At 30.7% G+C, this 16,516-nt stretch overlaps 1 protein-coding gene across 6 annotated transcripts in view; it reads right to left on the minus strand.

Annotated features, from left to right (window-relative positions):
* Positions 1–265: 265 nt before the first annotated feature.
* LOC143226430 (E3 ubiquitin-protein ligase RNF123-like) overlaps positions 266–16,516 on the minus strand; it is a 121,760-nt gene continuing 105,509 nt past the window's right edge. For 5 of the 6 annotated variants that reach the window (XM_076457372.1, XM_076457376.1, XM_076457371.1 and 2 more), the window contains 7 exons: positions 14,448–14,550; positions 11,320–11,459; positions 9,138–9,326; positions 5,782–5,942; positions 3,090–3,211; positions 1,831–2,011; positions 266–482 (listed from right to left, as the gene is read on the minus strand). In XM_076457372.1, coding sequence (XP_076313487.1) covers positions 356–482; positions 1,831–2,011; positions 3,090–3,211; positions 5,782–5,942; positions 9,138–9,326; positions 11,320–11,459; positions 14,448–14,550 — 1,023 coding nt within the window. In that variant the 3' untranslated portion in view covers positions 266–355. The remainder of the gene's footprint in view (positions 483–1,830; positions 2,012–3,089; positions 3,212–5,781; positions 5,943–9,137; positions 9,327–11,319; positions 11,460–14,447; positions 14,551–16,516) is intronic. The other variant, XM_076457375.1, reaches the window with a different exon arrangement.

A 16,516-nucleotide genomic window follows, 5' to 3' on the forward strand; every position in this document is an offset into this window, starting at 1 on the left:
ATTTGTAAAAGTGACCAAGAATTGTAATTAAAGCTTAGATTTATATTTTACCCCTGAAAATCAGGCTTCAGTTAACCTGCAGTGAAATTGCATTGTACTTTGTGTACAAGTACCCTAAAATGGTAGTTCTCCAATGGTTTAAAAGTAGCCTTGATTGTAGTTAAATTTACAGATTTATTTAAAATATTTTATTTTGTTCATTTTCATGGACTTTTAAAATTTAAGAGATCATTCCAAGGATTGGAAATCACAACAAAATCAAATCACATAGAAATTGGGATTTATTTTTCACCTACCTATTTATAATAAATAAATTAAAACCTCAGTCAGTGCATTTTTGCTGATTTGAGAATATTCAGGACTCCTTTGTATCTTCTCTTGATTCATGTAGTACAGTACCATCATTTGTAGTAACTTTAGTTATTACAACTTTGCAGAAAAAGCATTCTTTGTGATGAAGCAGGTGGTGAGATATGCAAGCTCTGCAACATTAAAAATCACAAAATAATATGATTTATAAGAAGTTGGCTGCATCAAATTATTTTTGCTAATGTAAATTACTTCACTAAACAAGTTGTCATAAACATTAAATATATGTATATATATTACCTTTAATGATTCATTCTCACCAACATCTAAGAAAGGTAGGGTACTGTCAATGTCACATCTTAAAGAAAAATTGTTATTTGTCCTGCAGTACTTTTGAAAGATCATTTTTGTATAGATCTCATAGTCTTACTTTAATTGTTCTTCACAGAAGAAAACTGCAGGTTATTATTTTTTAAATGTGGATCAAGTTGTAGCTATATAGTGAACTGAATTTGGTATCCCATTAAGTTTACCTGTTACTACTATCATTTCATTTTAAACTTGTGGTTGTGCATGAGTAAGTGCTAATGAATGTTGTAAGATAGATGAATGTACACAATGATTTTCTTTCATTATTCAGACATGACAAAAAGTGTCATAGAAAAAAGGCTAAAAGGGCACTGTGATTTATTAATTTTCAAAACAAAGTGAAAACATTGCTCATATGACTATAATAAACAGATGGAAAATTGTTGAAAGAGCAGAAGTGTTAGGAATACATAAACAATATAACTCACTGTAGTGTTCATAGTCTTATTTATTGTATGACATGAGTGAATTATTATATAAACTGTACAGCAGTGGTATTTACATTTTATCTTCAGATTGTAGATAACAATAAATATTGACACATCTTTTAGTTAAACCTTTCCCTAATTGCTGTGAACATGACTTTGTATTCAGCCAGTTGGTGAAGTTTAATAAATATGGTCAGCAGCTCTTTTTCCTGTGGTTACTGAAAGCCAGTCAGTCCACAATTTTTCTCCATAAAAAAATTGTACAGATATGAGGAGGAGCTACTGTAATAACAATCATGTCTTCAAATGGTAAAGTTAGCTTGGACCATGGTCTATAAATAGAGGCAGTTTGGCTAAGATTATGATGCTTCCAGATGACAAAAGTTATCTAATTAACATAGTGCATAACAATAAAGTTTACAATGTAAGTTTCACTGCAAGTGTATGGAGAGGTAAGACTATTATAACATTAAAAGTTCATGTTTTTCTAGAACAAACAGAACAAACTGTGCCCTTTCCCATTTTATCCAAGAACATGTTTGCTTTTCATTCATTGGTATATTTTAATCTAACCTTGGTTAATCACTGTTTTGTTTGGAGATAGGTTAAACAATATAAAAATACCATTTTACTGCTTAGCATTAAGTTACAATGTCCTTGGTGTAAGACTTTTTTCTATGGTACTCTAATGGGGCATCCTGTAACATAACACACACAAACATACCTGCAAGACTGATGACCACATGGTTGAAAGACTGTTGACTTTGGACTGGCATAGCAGATAGTACACAGATATTCTTCTTCTATCTCCTGACTAGCCTCACTGGCTTTTTGTTGATATGTAGAAGTGAGCATTGCCATCAGCTGGCTGGCCTGGGAGAGTTCTGTGAGAGTTACCTCTGTGTCTAATAACAAAGTACAAGCTTTACAATACCACGATGCAGAAGACCACACAATATACAGCCAATGTAACAAAGTTTACTATGACAGTGTACTTGATGTTTTGATTTGTTATGAATTTTGCACAAAGATGGTAAAGGGCTATCTGCATTAGTTGTCTCTAATTTAGCATGAAAGACTAGAGGGAAGTTAGCTAGTCATCGCCACCCACCATCAATTCGTGGGTTACTCTTTTGTTGATGATTAGTGGAGTTCACAGTCACATTAGAATACTCCCACGACTGCAAGGGTGAGCATGTTTGGTGGGATATGGATTTGAACCCGAGGCCCACAGATGGTGAGTCAAGCACCCTAACCATATATTTGATGTTATACAGGTTATTGAGCATTTATAATTAAAATGACACACACAGCAACTGAAAAATGGTTTAGTGGTATTTCAAGTAAAGGTACAAATTGATTTCACAGAAGAATCAAGTACATATACATTATCAAACTGTAACCACACTTTCTCCCTCTTCATGCTATCCATGCATGAAGAATAACAGTTGATATTTACTACATAGATAATATCTTATTTTCAGTGTGTGAATAAAACACAGCAGAACAACAACCTAAGATTAACATTAACCAGTTATTTAGCAACTTACTGGTTTCTAATTTTTACAGGTAACATATGCATTTGTGAAACACAATCTACAGTCTAACATAAGAATGAAAAATTGTTCAAATTATTAGAGAAATAGTAGTTTTTAAATACATTAAGAACATCTATCTTTCATAACAGTGTATGACTTATGGCAAGAGGGGTATTATCCAGAAATAGTGTCAATATTTTTAGTTTTTACTATCTTTTCTGTAATATTTTTCAATAACATAACCTAATGATTGGCATTTGACATGAGTTGAACAGACTGAAAGGCCCAAAAGGTCTTCTTCTGTCCATAGGTTACAAGGAAGCAAATATATTTCTGCAAAACAGAAAAAAATAATTCACACTCACAGGATCATTATATAACCGATAAGATTCAGATACAATGGAAAACCCTGAATATATCTAAAAAGTTAAATAAAAATCCTTACATTTTGCGAGATTCAGATTGCTGGTATTGGACTCAGTTGAAACAGATGCACCCAGAATGGCATCAAATGAATGGAGCTGAAAACTCGGTTCTGACAGCAGCACGTTTAAAGCCAGTTGACTACTGAAAGTTTTTATTACATATTTAAAACAAATTACATGATAACAAAGATACTGTTAAATACTGCACATCTTGTGTTGCCCGAAATATTTGCATAGTAAACAATAGGCTTCATTTATAAAAAGATAAATAATAACATACAAACTCTTATAAGTGCAATTTCTTAGTAGGTTACATTTAAATGTAATTAAAAATCATATGTAACTTTATGGCAACATGAATTATTAATATATATATATATATATACTCTGTTGAACAAACATTTCACAGGATAACAGCAACTTTCATTTGAAAAATAAACAATGAAAGAAACCAAGAGTTTGAAATTTTCTTTGATTTGCCATTGTGGAAATTAACACGTATTTCCTCAGCTTGGATTAAACCTGGTGTGTTCACACCCCAAGCTTTGTTCAGTTCTACTAACTGAGCTAAAGGACTTTTCTCCAAGCAATTGTAAGGCATTTTTGAAATACTTCAAATTACTACACCATGTTATAAGACCTCAAATCAATGAAATAAACACAATATTTCTGATGTGGATGACATACTCTGAACACTTCTGCATCAAGCATAGATATTCTTTTCTACCAAAGCATAGTTCTGCATAGATAAAAAAACTGATGAGAATAAGGTACTCTTAGCAATAAAAGCACAGCTCTACAATAAACTCACTGTGGGTACTTCTCTAGAAAAACATCTGATTGTAAATATTTCATGAATCATACATATCAGGTCATCCCTCAAGTAATGTCTGATTTTAGGTTCAGAAAAAGAGAAAGGATTTCAAATGCTTTCAATGCTATATAATCAAAATGTGTGTTCCATTATTATTATGTCCTGCCAATGATTCACAAGCTTCTGAATGCCATTTCTATAAAATTATTGGGGTTTGGAGGAAAAAAATGTAGAGAGGGTAGTTTTGACATCTTCACGTGTTCCAAGTTCTTTTCCATCAAGGTAGTTCTGCAAACTTTCGAATAGGTGATAATCAGATGGGGCAAGGTCTGGAGAATAAGAAGGAGGATGTGGAAGTTTTTCCCAGTCTAGCTCTTCAATCTTTGCAGATGTGATCCTTGTTGTATGGGACTGTGCATTATCCTGATGTAACACAACACCTTTACGATTGATCAAAGCAGGCCACTTTTCTTTCAGTGCAACATTCAAGTGCTCTAAATGTTGACAACAGAAGTCTGATGTAATCGTTACATTGAGTGGCAGCAACTCAAAGTAAATCACACCAACAATATCCCACCAAATGCTTAACAAGACTTTCCTAGGGTGGAGGTCCATTTTGGGCTGTGCTTTAGCCAGTTTATCTGCACTGAGCCATTGTCTGTGGCACTTAACATTTTTCATCTCCAGTCAATAACCTGTCCAAAAATGGCGAGTTCCATTCACGAGAGTGCAGAGAAGTGCATATGCCCACTCTTGCCCTAAGGTTGGCTTCTGTCAAATCATGGGGGTCCCATTTTCCAAGGTTTGACACCTTTCCTAGCTGTTGCAGATGATGGTGAACTGGTGAATGGGCTGAATTAAGCTTCTGTGCTAGTTCAAGTGCAGCCAGCAGTAAGTTATCATTACATGCAACAGGACAATCTGAATGTGGCGCATCACTTAGGCTGTAGTCACTTGATCTGAACTTGTGAAACCACCTTAAACATTTTCTTTCATTGAGAGACTCCAGACCATAAACACCTTGAATGTTTTGTGCATTTATTTTTTGCTGCACTTGCCTTTTTTAAACTCATGAATCACTGTATGCCTAATGTGCTCCTTAGACACATCCATCTTCATAAGAGCTTATTTGATTAATGATCTGAAAAAGTGGAGTTAGGTTAGTTTCTTTTATTTGTCTAAACATTTTTATATACGTCTTACTACATATTTTAGTCATTAAAATCTTCCACAAATACAGAAATGATGATGCACTTTATGTGTTAGATTTTTTTTTTACAAAAGATTTGATGTAAGCCTTAAGGACATGAGATATTAATTCTTGGGTTGTGTCATTCTTTGGGTCAGCGTGACTCAGCAGCTTCACACTTTAGACTTACAATCAGATGCTTGCTATTGTATCCTTGAGTAAAACACTTCAACTCCTGAAATCTAACCAATTTTATGATGGGTTCTACCTGTCAGCTGAGGTTAACTTGCACTAGACTGGCAATTTGTACAGGGAAATGTTTTTCACCATTCTTACAGCTTGATCTATGTAAGCTAGGATTCAGCACTAAATCTTATGTACCATATGAGCATGGGAGAGTTTAAACTTCACTTTCACCTGTGTCATTCAATATGTTAGTTACACGGATTAAGAAACTAATCTCAAAGTGTAGAGTCACAAAACACAAATGAACATTCTTCAGAACTGTAGTGTAAATCTGTGAAACCAGGATCATCTAGCCTAAAAATTACTATATGCTAGTATCAATTTCACCTGTACAATGTAACTTTCAAGGCAAAAATTGTTTTAAAACCTTAGAATACCACAATATTTACTTTGAGATATAATGCTATTCCATTTTATACTTTTATCTTGAAAGATGTGATATACTATGATATTGAGGGCTTACCTTTCTTTTGGACTTTCTAAAATCAGAGATACAAGGATACCAACTACAGCTGTTATAATGGGGAAATGATGAACAGCTTCTAAACCACGAACTTCTAAGTTAACAACTACCTCAAAACAACCAGATCGAGATGACATTCTGTTTAGTATCTGACAAATCAGCTGAAAAATTAAGAGTTCCACTACATCAATATTTATATAACTAGTCTTAGTTTTTACTTCCAATAATAAAAGCAAAAATTACCAAATCAATTCCAGAATATATTTTATGCTGTTAGCTACAGCTATTATTGTTTTAACATTACAATTAGTATGAGAAAAACAAAATATGAAAAAAAAAGATTTTTTTAAATAGCAACAATGTCCATTATATCAATCTGTGATACCTTTTCACCATCAGTTATCAAATAACATATTTGCCCACACAAAAGAGTATTGATATCTTGCATTAATAATTCTGTTCTTAACAGTAAAAGTCCAAGTAATACTGATGTTCTTATTATCTTTTTCTTTAAATAACTTTTCTTCCTATTATATTTGTGTTAATAGATTTAAAAAAAATATTCACTCAATGCCACAAACATATAATTAATCTCCTGGACAATTACAATTTTTCTACCCAGTAGAAGGAATACTGCACAGTCTATCTGTGTAACTCTTCATTATTTTGGTACTATGTACAAACTCCTGAACAATTACAATTTTTCCACCCAGTAGAAGGAATACTGCACAGTCATCTGTATAACTCTTCATTACTTTGGTACAATGTACAAAGTCTTGTGCTTACCATTTGAAAGGTCCTTTTTAGATGAGTTTTAGGATACACAATCAATATTACAAGTGAACCAAGAAATTTCCTCAATTACGATTACTACTGACAATTTAAATGTTGGAATAATTCAATAAAATTATGCTTTTATGATATATAACATTATACTATTTTTATTTAATTTATTAGATTTATGAACCCTCCCACTGCAACCATCCTTTTCTGTGCATGTCTCAAGGTTTTACTGAGTTACATTCAATATTTAAACTACTTAATTATTATGGTATTTGAATAAACATGGCATAAAATGTTACTAATAATCAAAATTTTAATGTTATATAAGTTTTAGTTTCTTAATTTTATAATGCAATATTTATAAAAAATACTAAATTGTCCCTAGTTTAACAATTGTGAAATTTGATCTCTAGGTATTGCCTCTTCTCTAATTTATTTACCACCCATCCAAGAAGTATGAAATTTAATGTGAATTACTCATTATAATGTTGTCATCATTCAGAAAAAGCATAATTTGTATAGCCTTCAACATTATTTGGTTACACAGCCATAAAATAGAAAAATTAAAACTCTTGTGTCAAGCCGAGCTGTTACATCCCATCTTTTAAAAATTGCCAATAGTTCTCACTGGTGTTTAATACTATATTATTTATAATCAATAGAAATCCAAAGAACTAATTTATTAAATGACATATTGTTTTCACTTCAGTTCATACTTTATACCCATGGGAACCATATTAAAAAGCTTGGCTGAATTTTTAAAGGCTCTTGTTGCATTATTAGAAAGCCAGAATAGTTTTAAGACATTATCTATTTTTTGTGCTTTATTATTCTGTGTTCTCTTGAACATTATTTAATTAAATAAAAAAATGATTTAGTGCAGTAATACCATCAGTATAAAAATGTTGCTGTCATCAATTATTGACAGTAAATTAAAAAAAGAAGACCCAGTAGAGAACATATTTCTAAATTTTAATGTGTATTCTTTATTTATTATATATTATTATAAAAGTATTTAAAATGTAAAAATTAGAAACTTTTTAGTTTATATAAGACAAAATAAAGAATGATAATAATAGATATATTTCATGGTGTACACTTGCGATCAGCCATGTGTTACATAATTTGATAGTATAACATGTACTACATGTTTGTCATGAATATAAGTTAGACATGGTTCACAATGCAATATAATTCAAGTAAAAACAGATATATACTGTTGCAAGTTTAGTTTAGTTTTTTACAATTTGAAATCATTATAGAAAAAGTAATTTAGATTTATTTAAATCTGTTTTTGTTGTTGTTGATTATGAAGTCAGTCAAACTGACTAATCACCTATAGAGTTAAGGTACAGAAAACAGATAAAATATAGTTTTATTGAAAAAAAATGTACGAAATTGATTTAACACACTTTAGAGATTACACAAATTAAATGAGAAAATTTTCAGATTAAGAATTTTTTTGTTTTGGTTTTTTCCTTACAATGAATATCACTTTGTACTCAGAGCAGTCAACACTTTGACTTCACATATCAATGGAGAAAGTTTTATTGAAAACACTTCATTAAAGATTCTGATTTTTGTCTCCAAAAGTATCCTAATCTTACTGAAAGTCTGCAAAATTTTGTGAAGACACACCAAACACATTAGAAGTATGGAAACTTAAAAGAACAGTGTTTAGGTCAAATCAGCCAAGCCCATAGTGAGAGTTTAAAATGTATATTACCTGAAAAAGGATTTAAAAATTAGTTGAAATCCTGCAACAAATAAATATAATGTCAACTTAGCCTGGAAGTATAATGTTATTCAGAAAATAACTGAGATTAAAGCTACATTTTGTAATATTGTGGTATTTTTTTAGGTGAACTGATTTCCTCATAAGTATCAGATAACAAGACCCACTAATAACAGCAGATCAAACCAGGAAATTAGAGTAAATTTTGTTTGATAACTTGACAGAGTTTTGAGTTGCATGATAATTAAACAGATCTGATATATTTGGTGGACAGTCCAAACAATATTTAGACACACAGTAAAAACAAATGTTCACATATGGCAGATCACCTCTGTAAGATCAGCGAATAGCTTCCAGCTCTCCATCTCTCAAGATGAATCTCTGCCAAACCATTCACAATGACAACAAAGTAAAAGTGAATTAAAAAGAACCCCTGATTTCAACAAGTAAACTTAGTTTCTTTGCCCATTTGACAGCATATCCTTGTGACTTTTGTTGTGTTTTTTTTTTCAAAGCATTGGACACTGTCAATTTGAATAGTAAAAGACATTACCTAAAGTCACTAATCCTTTCAAGACAAATACTATATGTTACTGCAATACATTCTCAGGCAGAATAGAAATCTATTTCTACTTAAGAAAACAAAGTAATCCCAACAACTTCCTGGACCATGCATATAAACTAAATAAATAAACAAAAACACTGAAAATTTTATAGATAAGTACAGTAAATAGAAAACATGATATGTGTACATGTTAAAGTATAAACTAAGATGATTCTTTTTTCTTGAGAAATTCAAATAAATTGTTATAATCAAAACTTCAAACACAAAACCTACCTGACAGAGAGAGGAAAGTAACACCTCAGCAGATGGTCTTGTCCAATCAGTAAACAAAGCACTGGCAGAATGAACAACCATCTCAAGCAAGCGAAGCAGACCAAGTGTCAAGTTAAAACATGTTGCACAAATCTTCAGCTGTCGGGAATCAACAAAAACTCTCTCTGGACGAAGTGATGCATTCTGTAACTAAAATTTAATAAACATTTGATCATTTTTTTTGTGATAGTATTAAAGTTTTTTTCTTAGATTTCTGTAACGTAGTGAAACTTTTGTAGCATTAAGAAATTATTTTAGTAACATTTTATTTCTTAATATATACATGCACACACACAAGCATGTATATACACAAACGTTGTGTGGTGATACAGCTATATGATACAAGTATCGCATCATGAAGCCATGATATATCAATAGATCGTCTGATACAATACGGTTTACGTACCTTCAAGAAATGTGGCAAGCTTTCGTTAAGCGTTATAATTTTCTTTTTTTTCAACAGAACAAAATTAGAATTTCTAATAAAGTATTTTTACTAAACATTAATGATTCAATAAAGGAAGAAGAATACTGAGTATTACACATTGTCTTCATTTCTTGTATCATAAACATTGCATGTAAAGTAACATAACAAATTAACAACAACAAAATACATAAAAACAGATATTAACTTGTTTTATATTTTACTTCTCTTGCCAGATGACATTTCATTCATCAAACCTAAGAATCTGAACAAAACACTGTAAAGTATGAGGTATTTAAGTAAGACAACATTAGTACTGTAGATAATAAATCACAGACAAGACTGTCAAAATTTGTAACAAATTGTTTGTAAAAGTTCTGTATATACATATGTATTGTATCACATACTGTGATAAGATATGCACCCCTAATATACACACAAGTAGTAAACCTCTTGTCTATGCAAAATGATGACAGTACCTAAATAAATGCATAAAGAATATTTAGACGATACAGCTGTACACAGATCATCCCTACATGACTTTCAATATTAAAATGTGTTATTATGAGTACAAATCAGTTACAAACTGACCTACCTTGTAGCATAAAATTTAAATATTGATAGTTTGTTTTAATTTTGCACAGCTACACGAGGGCTATCTGCGCTAGTCATCCCTAATTTAGCAGTCTAAGACTAGAGGGAAGGCAGCTAGTCATCACCACCCACTGCTAACTCTTGAACTACTCGTTTATCAATAAATAGTAGGATTGACCTTTACATTATAATGCCTCCAAGGTTGAAAGGGTGTGATGGGGATTTAACCTTCAGGTTACAAGTGCCCTAACCACCTGGCCTTGCCAAGGCTTTAAATCTTTAAACTCATGTAATGGATGAACTACATATAGTTCTATCATCCCTATGTTCTTGTAAGCATTCTTTTCAGCACTACTATCACTACATTATTTTACATTTACAAAACATCTGTTATTTGTTGTTTTGTGAAGTTTAGTTCCCCTTAGTGTAAGTTAGTGTATTCTATGAATGCATGTAATAAAATTTAATATTATGAATTGATTTTTTTTTTTTTACTTCATACATAATATAGGGGTTGGTTCCCTACAAGCACAGGTTATACAGTGTACAAAACACCGACTACTCTATATGTTATTTTTAAAGTAACTCTTTCATTATTCAGTTTTTAGCATTTACATTTGTATTATACCTGTTTAGAACCTTAGTCATCCTCACATATAGACTACTGATCACATATACATCTTAATAGTTTTGCTAAGTTACCTTAAAAATAACATATATATTCATTATTTTAGTAAGAATAAAATAATCCTTGACAGTGAGAATTAAAATATATGATATTGCTGGTAAAATATGTTAATGCCTTTCCTTTGAAATATTTGAGCCAATTTTATTACATTACAAACTAATGTATATCTCAGTCCTAATGTGATTATTCCCCACACAAAATAATGCCTTAATGTATAAACAGTTTCACTGTTGTGAATGTTTTTAATAAAAGGATAAGCAATTATTGATTTTATATTTTCTCCAAAGTAATATCCAATGGCAAATGGATTTTTCCCTACTTTATGGCTAAACTACACAATTAATATAAGTATTAATGTCTTACTAATTTTTTTTTTCAAGGGAGTGAAAAAGGAGTGAAAAATGAGAGTGAGATAGGCAGTTGACCCAAAAACTCACCTCTTGCAACATTCCAATAAACTCAGAGAAAGCCCAATTCAACTGTGAAAGAACACTGCTGAGGAAAGCAGCTGCAGCTTGCTGGTTCTGGAGTAGCCATTCAGTTACCATTTGTTGGAAAAACACCGACGGACAAGGTTCTAGAAGATGTATATACTGTTATAAGTTAATGGTGACTTAATATGTTTCACATCAACTAAACGTTCTAAACCAACATTACATTAGTGTTTCATTTCTTATTCAGGTTTCTATTAAATACACAAACACAGTAAATCTTATATATTTGTATCTAGGTCAACCTTGCATTCTAAAATTTCATCAAAATGAAATATATTTATTGTATTACTCTATCTGACCCATGAATATTCTGCTAAAAGCACATCTTACATTTTATTTTTTAAACATCTTGTTTGATACAACAATCATAACAGAACTCCACTAGATGCAGCAAGTGACCTGTTTTTGACATCATATCAATGACTTCTTTTTCACATCACAACTTTTAACAATGATAACCTATCTTTTAAAATATACAAGTTTGAAAAAATGAACCTGACATTCAATCATAAACATTCCCATGTCAATATAATTCTACTAAAGAATGACAAGTTTCATAACCTCAACAGTTTTTGTATATAAACTACATATTTTCATTATCCTTTTCTGGTAAACTTCAGAACAATACTAATATATATAGTAATCTCTCCTTTATACACTGTAAGAATTCCATAATATCAATGCTTATCTGAGACACTAAAAAATAATATACACAGTGTTAGATATAAAATGCTGATCACAATATATGTCAAAAAAGTTTTAGCAATGGTTAAACAACTCTGATTACATGAACCTGAAAGCTGTAAACATGCAGTCACAGAGTGATCTTGTTGCCACAATACTTGCATGTATACTTAGGCCTACTGACTGATACTTACGAACTATCGCTTAGATCGAAAAGCTTAGAAACACGCCTATATTAAAGGTGTACATTTCGGCTACTGAAAAAGCCTAGATCTAGGCCTAATTATGTAGTTCGATTGGTAAGAACATGAGAATCACAAGAACAAACACACAATTTGTAGGCCTGTGATACAATAAAACAATTCAACAGACCAAACTGTAAGGGGGATGATTGTATGCACCACACCCGTCACCTAAAATGAAGGGGGGTGTATACCCCCATCCCCCCAGGATCTATGTTGACAGGACAACAATCTGTCCTAATGATGGTGAAAAACCAGCTTTAATTATAGTTATATATAATCTGAAAAACATTTTACCTGATAACAATAAACGTTATAAACTTTTATCTCAGCCACTGCCAATCGGGTTTTAGTTTATAATAAAACAGTATTTTATAAAAACAACAAAATACATTACTCTTCATACTCTTTGTTAATTTTACAGTTTTACATTTAACACATAACATTGTGACTCTTGGCATAACAAACTTGGTAACAATACAACACCATTTTATTTACAAAAGATGCAGAACAGGAATGTATGTACACGTTTTTCTTATAGCAAAGCAACATCAGGCTATCTGCTGTGCCCACCGATGGAATAATAATGTATGTATGTTTTTTCTTATAGCAAAGCCACATCAGGCTATCTGCTGCACCCACCAGGAAACAATAATGTATGTATGTGTTTTTCTTATAGCAAAGCCACTTAGGCTATCTGCTGTGTCTACTGTAGGAACAAGTACAATGTTTACCTTAAATCAATCAATATTTTTTACATATATTTAAGAATTTATTATAATACAATAATATGGTCGTTTGCATTCATCATAATTGTTATAAAAGATAGCAAATTAAAAAAACAAAGAAAAAAGCAAAACAGATATTCTTGGACTGTGTCTGAATTAATGCAATATATGCATTATAAAGAAGTTTGCAACCTGATACACATAGCATGTAAACAATGTATGGCATAATGGTCACCCTCATTACCAGAATACAACTAGTTACATAGTGTAGGTTTTAGCTGTTGATCACCTGGTGAGACAAACCTCATGACTCTAAATATCTTTTTGTAACAACAAAGTTGTCTCAAAATCACAAGTTAGTGCATTCACTAGTTTACTGCCATTTATATTCAAAACATGAGTGCAAATACATGGAGATGGGTTTGCATAACTGTTAATCAAATCTGTCACAAAAATTATGTTGAATATTTTAATTGTTTCTGAAAAACTAGCAAAAATATAAACGATTCAACAAGTTCTAGAGTGTAGAATACTTTAATTCAGGAAGCAAAACAGTTGGTAGCAAAATGTAAACTCATATTCTCTCTCTAAAAACAAACAAGATTTTCTCAATAAAACCAAAACAAATTATGAATTTTTTAAATGTAATAAAACAAATTATATAAAGTATTTTATGCAGATTTGAATATCATAGATTTGATAAATATTTATGTTTGATTACTTTTTACATCAATATAATATTTCTAAAATACAAACCATTGTTTAACTTACTATGATGACTTGATTATTCAAATTTTAATGTTAATATATATTAACTCCATGTACAGAATTTCATAAAACACATGTAACGAACATTATTATGTGGTATAATTTAGCACTGGTGCAATAAATCAAAAAGAGAGAATTAGCAGCACATGACACAGTGGTATTTAATACTCATTTTATCTAAGATACTAAATAACCAACACACTATAAAAGACATTTAATAGGCTTTCATTACTAAACATCATTAGAGGGGGATTACATAAAGTTTTGTCCATCTAGTGTCACACTTTACAAGGAACAGAGAATAAGTGATAATGTACAGAGCAAACTAATTATTGTATTTTTTGTAAGAAATCTATATTCTATTATTTCCTTAATAGTACAGGAAGCTCAAAGTGACACCAAGGGCAGTGATATTACAGTTCAGTTCAGATCCAAATGCCTATTTTGAACCTGATGAGTTATTATTGGCATTATGGATGAAAGTTTCAATAATGGTGAAGTACTGATGAAACAACACATTCTAATCTTTAAAAGTTTGTGTTTTAACAATTATTCAAGAAAATAAGCAATATCATTTACTGGATCAATGTTAATAATTCTCATCTACATAAGTAACTTGCTACATTCAGAACTTATCTATTATTCTCACCTTGATTGATAGCTGAATTTTTTTCCAGTGTTAAGTGGTACCTGGGTCCAAAGGTTTGGGCAAAATAGCTAGGTACAGTGTAACGGAAAGCATATCCACATCCCTGATGAAAAAATCCATGGTAATTAATTTAAATCGAATGTAACATATTGTAAATAATGTTAACTTCATGCAACATTTACTTAGGAAAAAAAATTAATTACTTTTATAAGAAGTTAGACTATGAATAAAATACTTAAATATTTAACATGTATAATTTTAATGCTAATCCTGTTCTGAAAAAAAAGGAAAGACCTTTACCTGATGCCCGAGAAATTCAGTATTGGTAAATTTACTCTTTCAAACATTTTAGAACTAGCTGACCAACTGTCATATCACACCAACTGTTTATTAAATTTTCTTCTAAAAATTAAATCTTTGGCTTATAAATATTTTTTTCTTCTAAATATTAAATATATTTTAACAACAATACATTTGGATAATATTTAACCTCTTTCTAATATTCACAAAAACAATTTTTTATGTATATTTGAGCATCTACTGTATGTTGTCCTTGATTATAATTTTGACTTCTGTATAGTTTTATGTTATATTCAAATGTTCTTAATAAAACCTTATAGACTGCACTGTGAAAAAGAAAACAAAATTCTTGAACAAATGTTCCTCCACAGTCAAACGTCTGACCGTGAAAATTATTAACTGTGAAAACAAAGGCTATTAATTTTATGTTGAAGGGCAAAGTCATCAAAAATGCTTATAAATGTTTTGACTCAATGTTAAGAAAATCTCTCATCAAAGATGAAAAACATCAGTAATAATATCAAGTAGCACCATCTATTGAATTGAAGAGATGTATTTTTGACACCTACAGTAACTTATGTTTACTACATAATGTAACATTATCCCTTATCTAATATATAATTGTATTTTTAGAAATACTTAAAAAGCTTGCTGTAATTATGATAAGAAACATTAAAAAAACCAAAAAACATGAAATTACAACCCTCCTGGGATTTGAACTCGACACTTCCACATGATAATCGATTAATAAAAAGTACTATGACACCCAGCCTTTATAATTGACTGTTAACAAACAATTCATATCCCTAATGTAAAGTATTATGTTACCTGTTTTTCTCTAAAAGAAGCTATAACCTCCAACTGATTGGGATGTGAACTCAAAACTTACAATTGAAACAAACCACTCAGCCAATATGAACAGTAACAGTTAAGCATTATCTGTAAAGGGAGTGTCCCAAATGAAGTGCAGATTTTAATAAAAAGATAATCAATAAAACAATATTTATTTAAAATAACTAACACAACTATTTTCTAAGTTATTATAAACATGCTACTGTCAAATAATGACAAAGTTAAAACCATTCAGTTATGATGCAAACAGATTCAAGTAATACCAGCACATGAGATAAAAAAAAAACGCATAATAAACAATCCATTTCAGATTTATATGTCTGTAGAAACAAATCTTATACAACTTCAGTTATATGCCTATATATTAGGTTGAGGAATAATTCGTGAGCATTTTTAAATAATTTCATTCAAGCATTACATGCAAGACTATACAATACTTCAATGTATGAACACATTACACCCAAAACATTTATTATGATACGTTATTTCATGTAATACCTAGGTATATAGTATGCATTGTTGTAAACGAAATTGCCAGAAATTAAATGCAAAAAGCAGATGGTGTCAAAAATGCTCGATTTTGACCACTTGACATTCCATTTAATGAGCTGAAAATGAAAGCAAAAATTAAAGACATATGAAAATCAAACACACGATCTATTAGAGCAAAAAATTATCTACCAAATGACATGAAATATTTTGCGAAAGCGTTTCATTTATGAATATATTTTGTTAACTTGAAAAAACGCTCACGAATTATTCCTCAACCCAATACATATATCAATGAAATTCACATGAAACAATAACTTACATACCTTTAATAACAAAATGAACCAATGTATTAGTATTTTATTCTTTTGACAACAAAATGTCTGAGTGAGTATGACATTTAAATAAAATAATGGGCAGCAGAAAAC

Source organism: Tachypleus tridentatus, chromosome 9 (assembly GCF_004210375.1).
Source record: "Tachypleus tridentatus isolate NWPU-2018 chromosome 9, ASM421037v1, whole genome shotgun sequence".
In the NCBI taxonomy this organism is placed as follows: domain Eukaryota; kingdom Metazoa; phylum Arthropoda; class Merostomata; order Xiphosura; family Limulidae; genus Tachypleus; species Tachypleus tridentatus.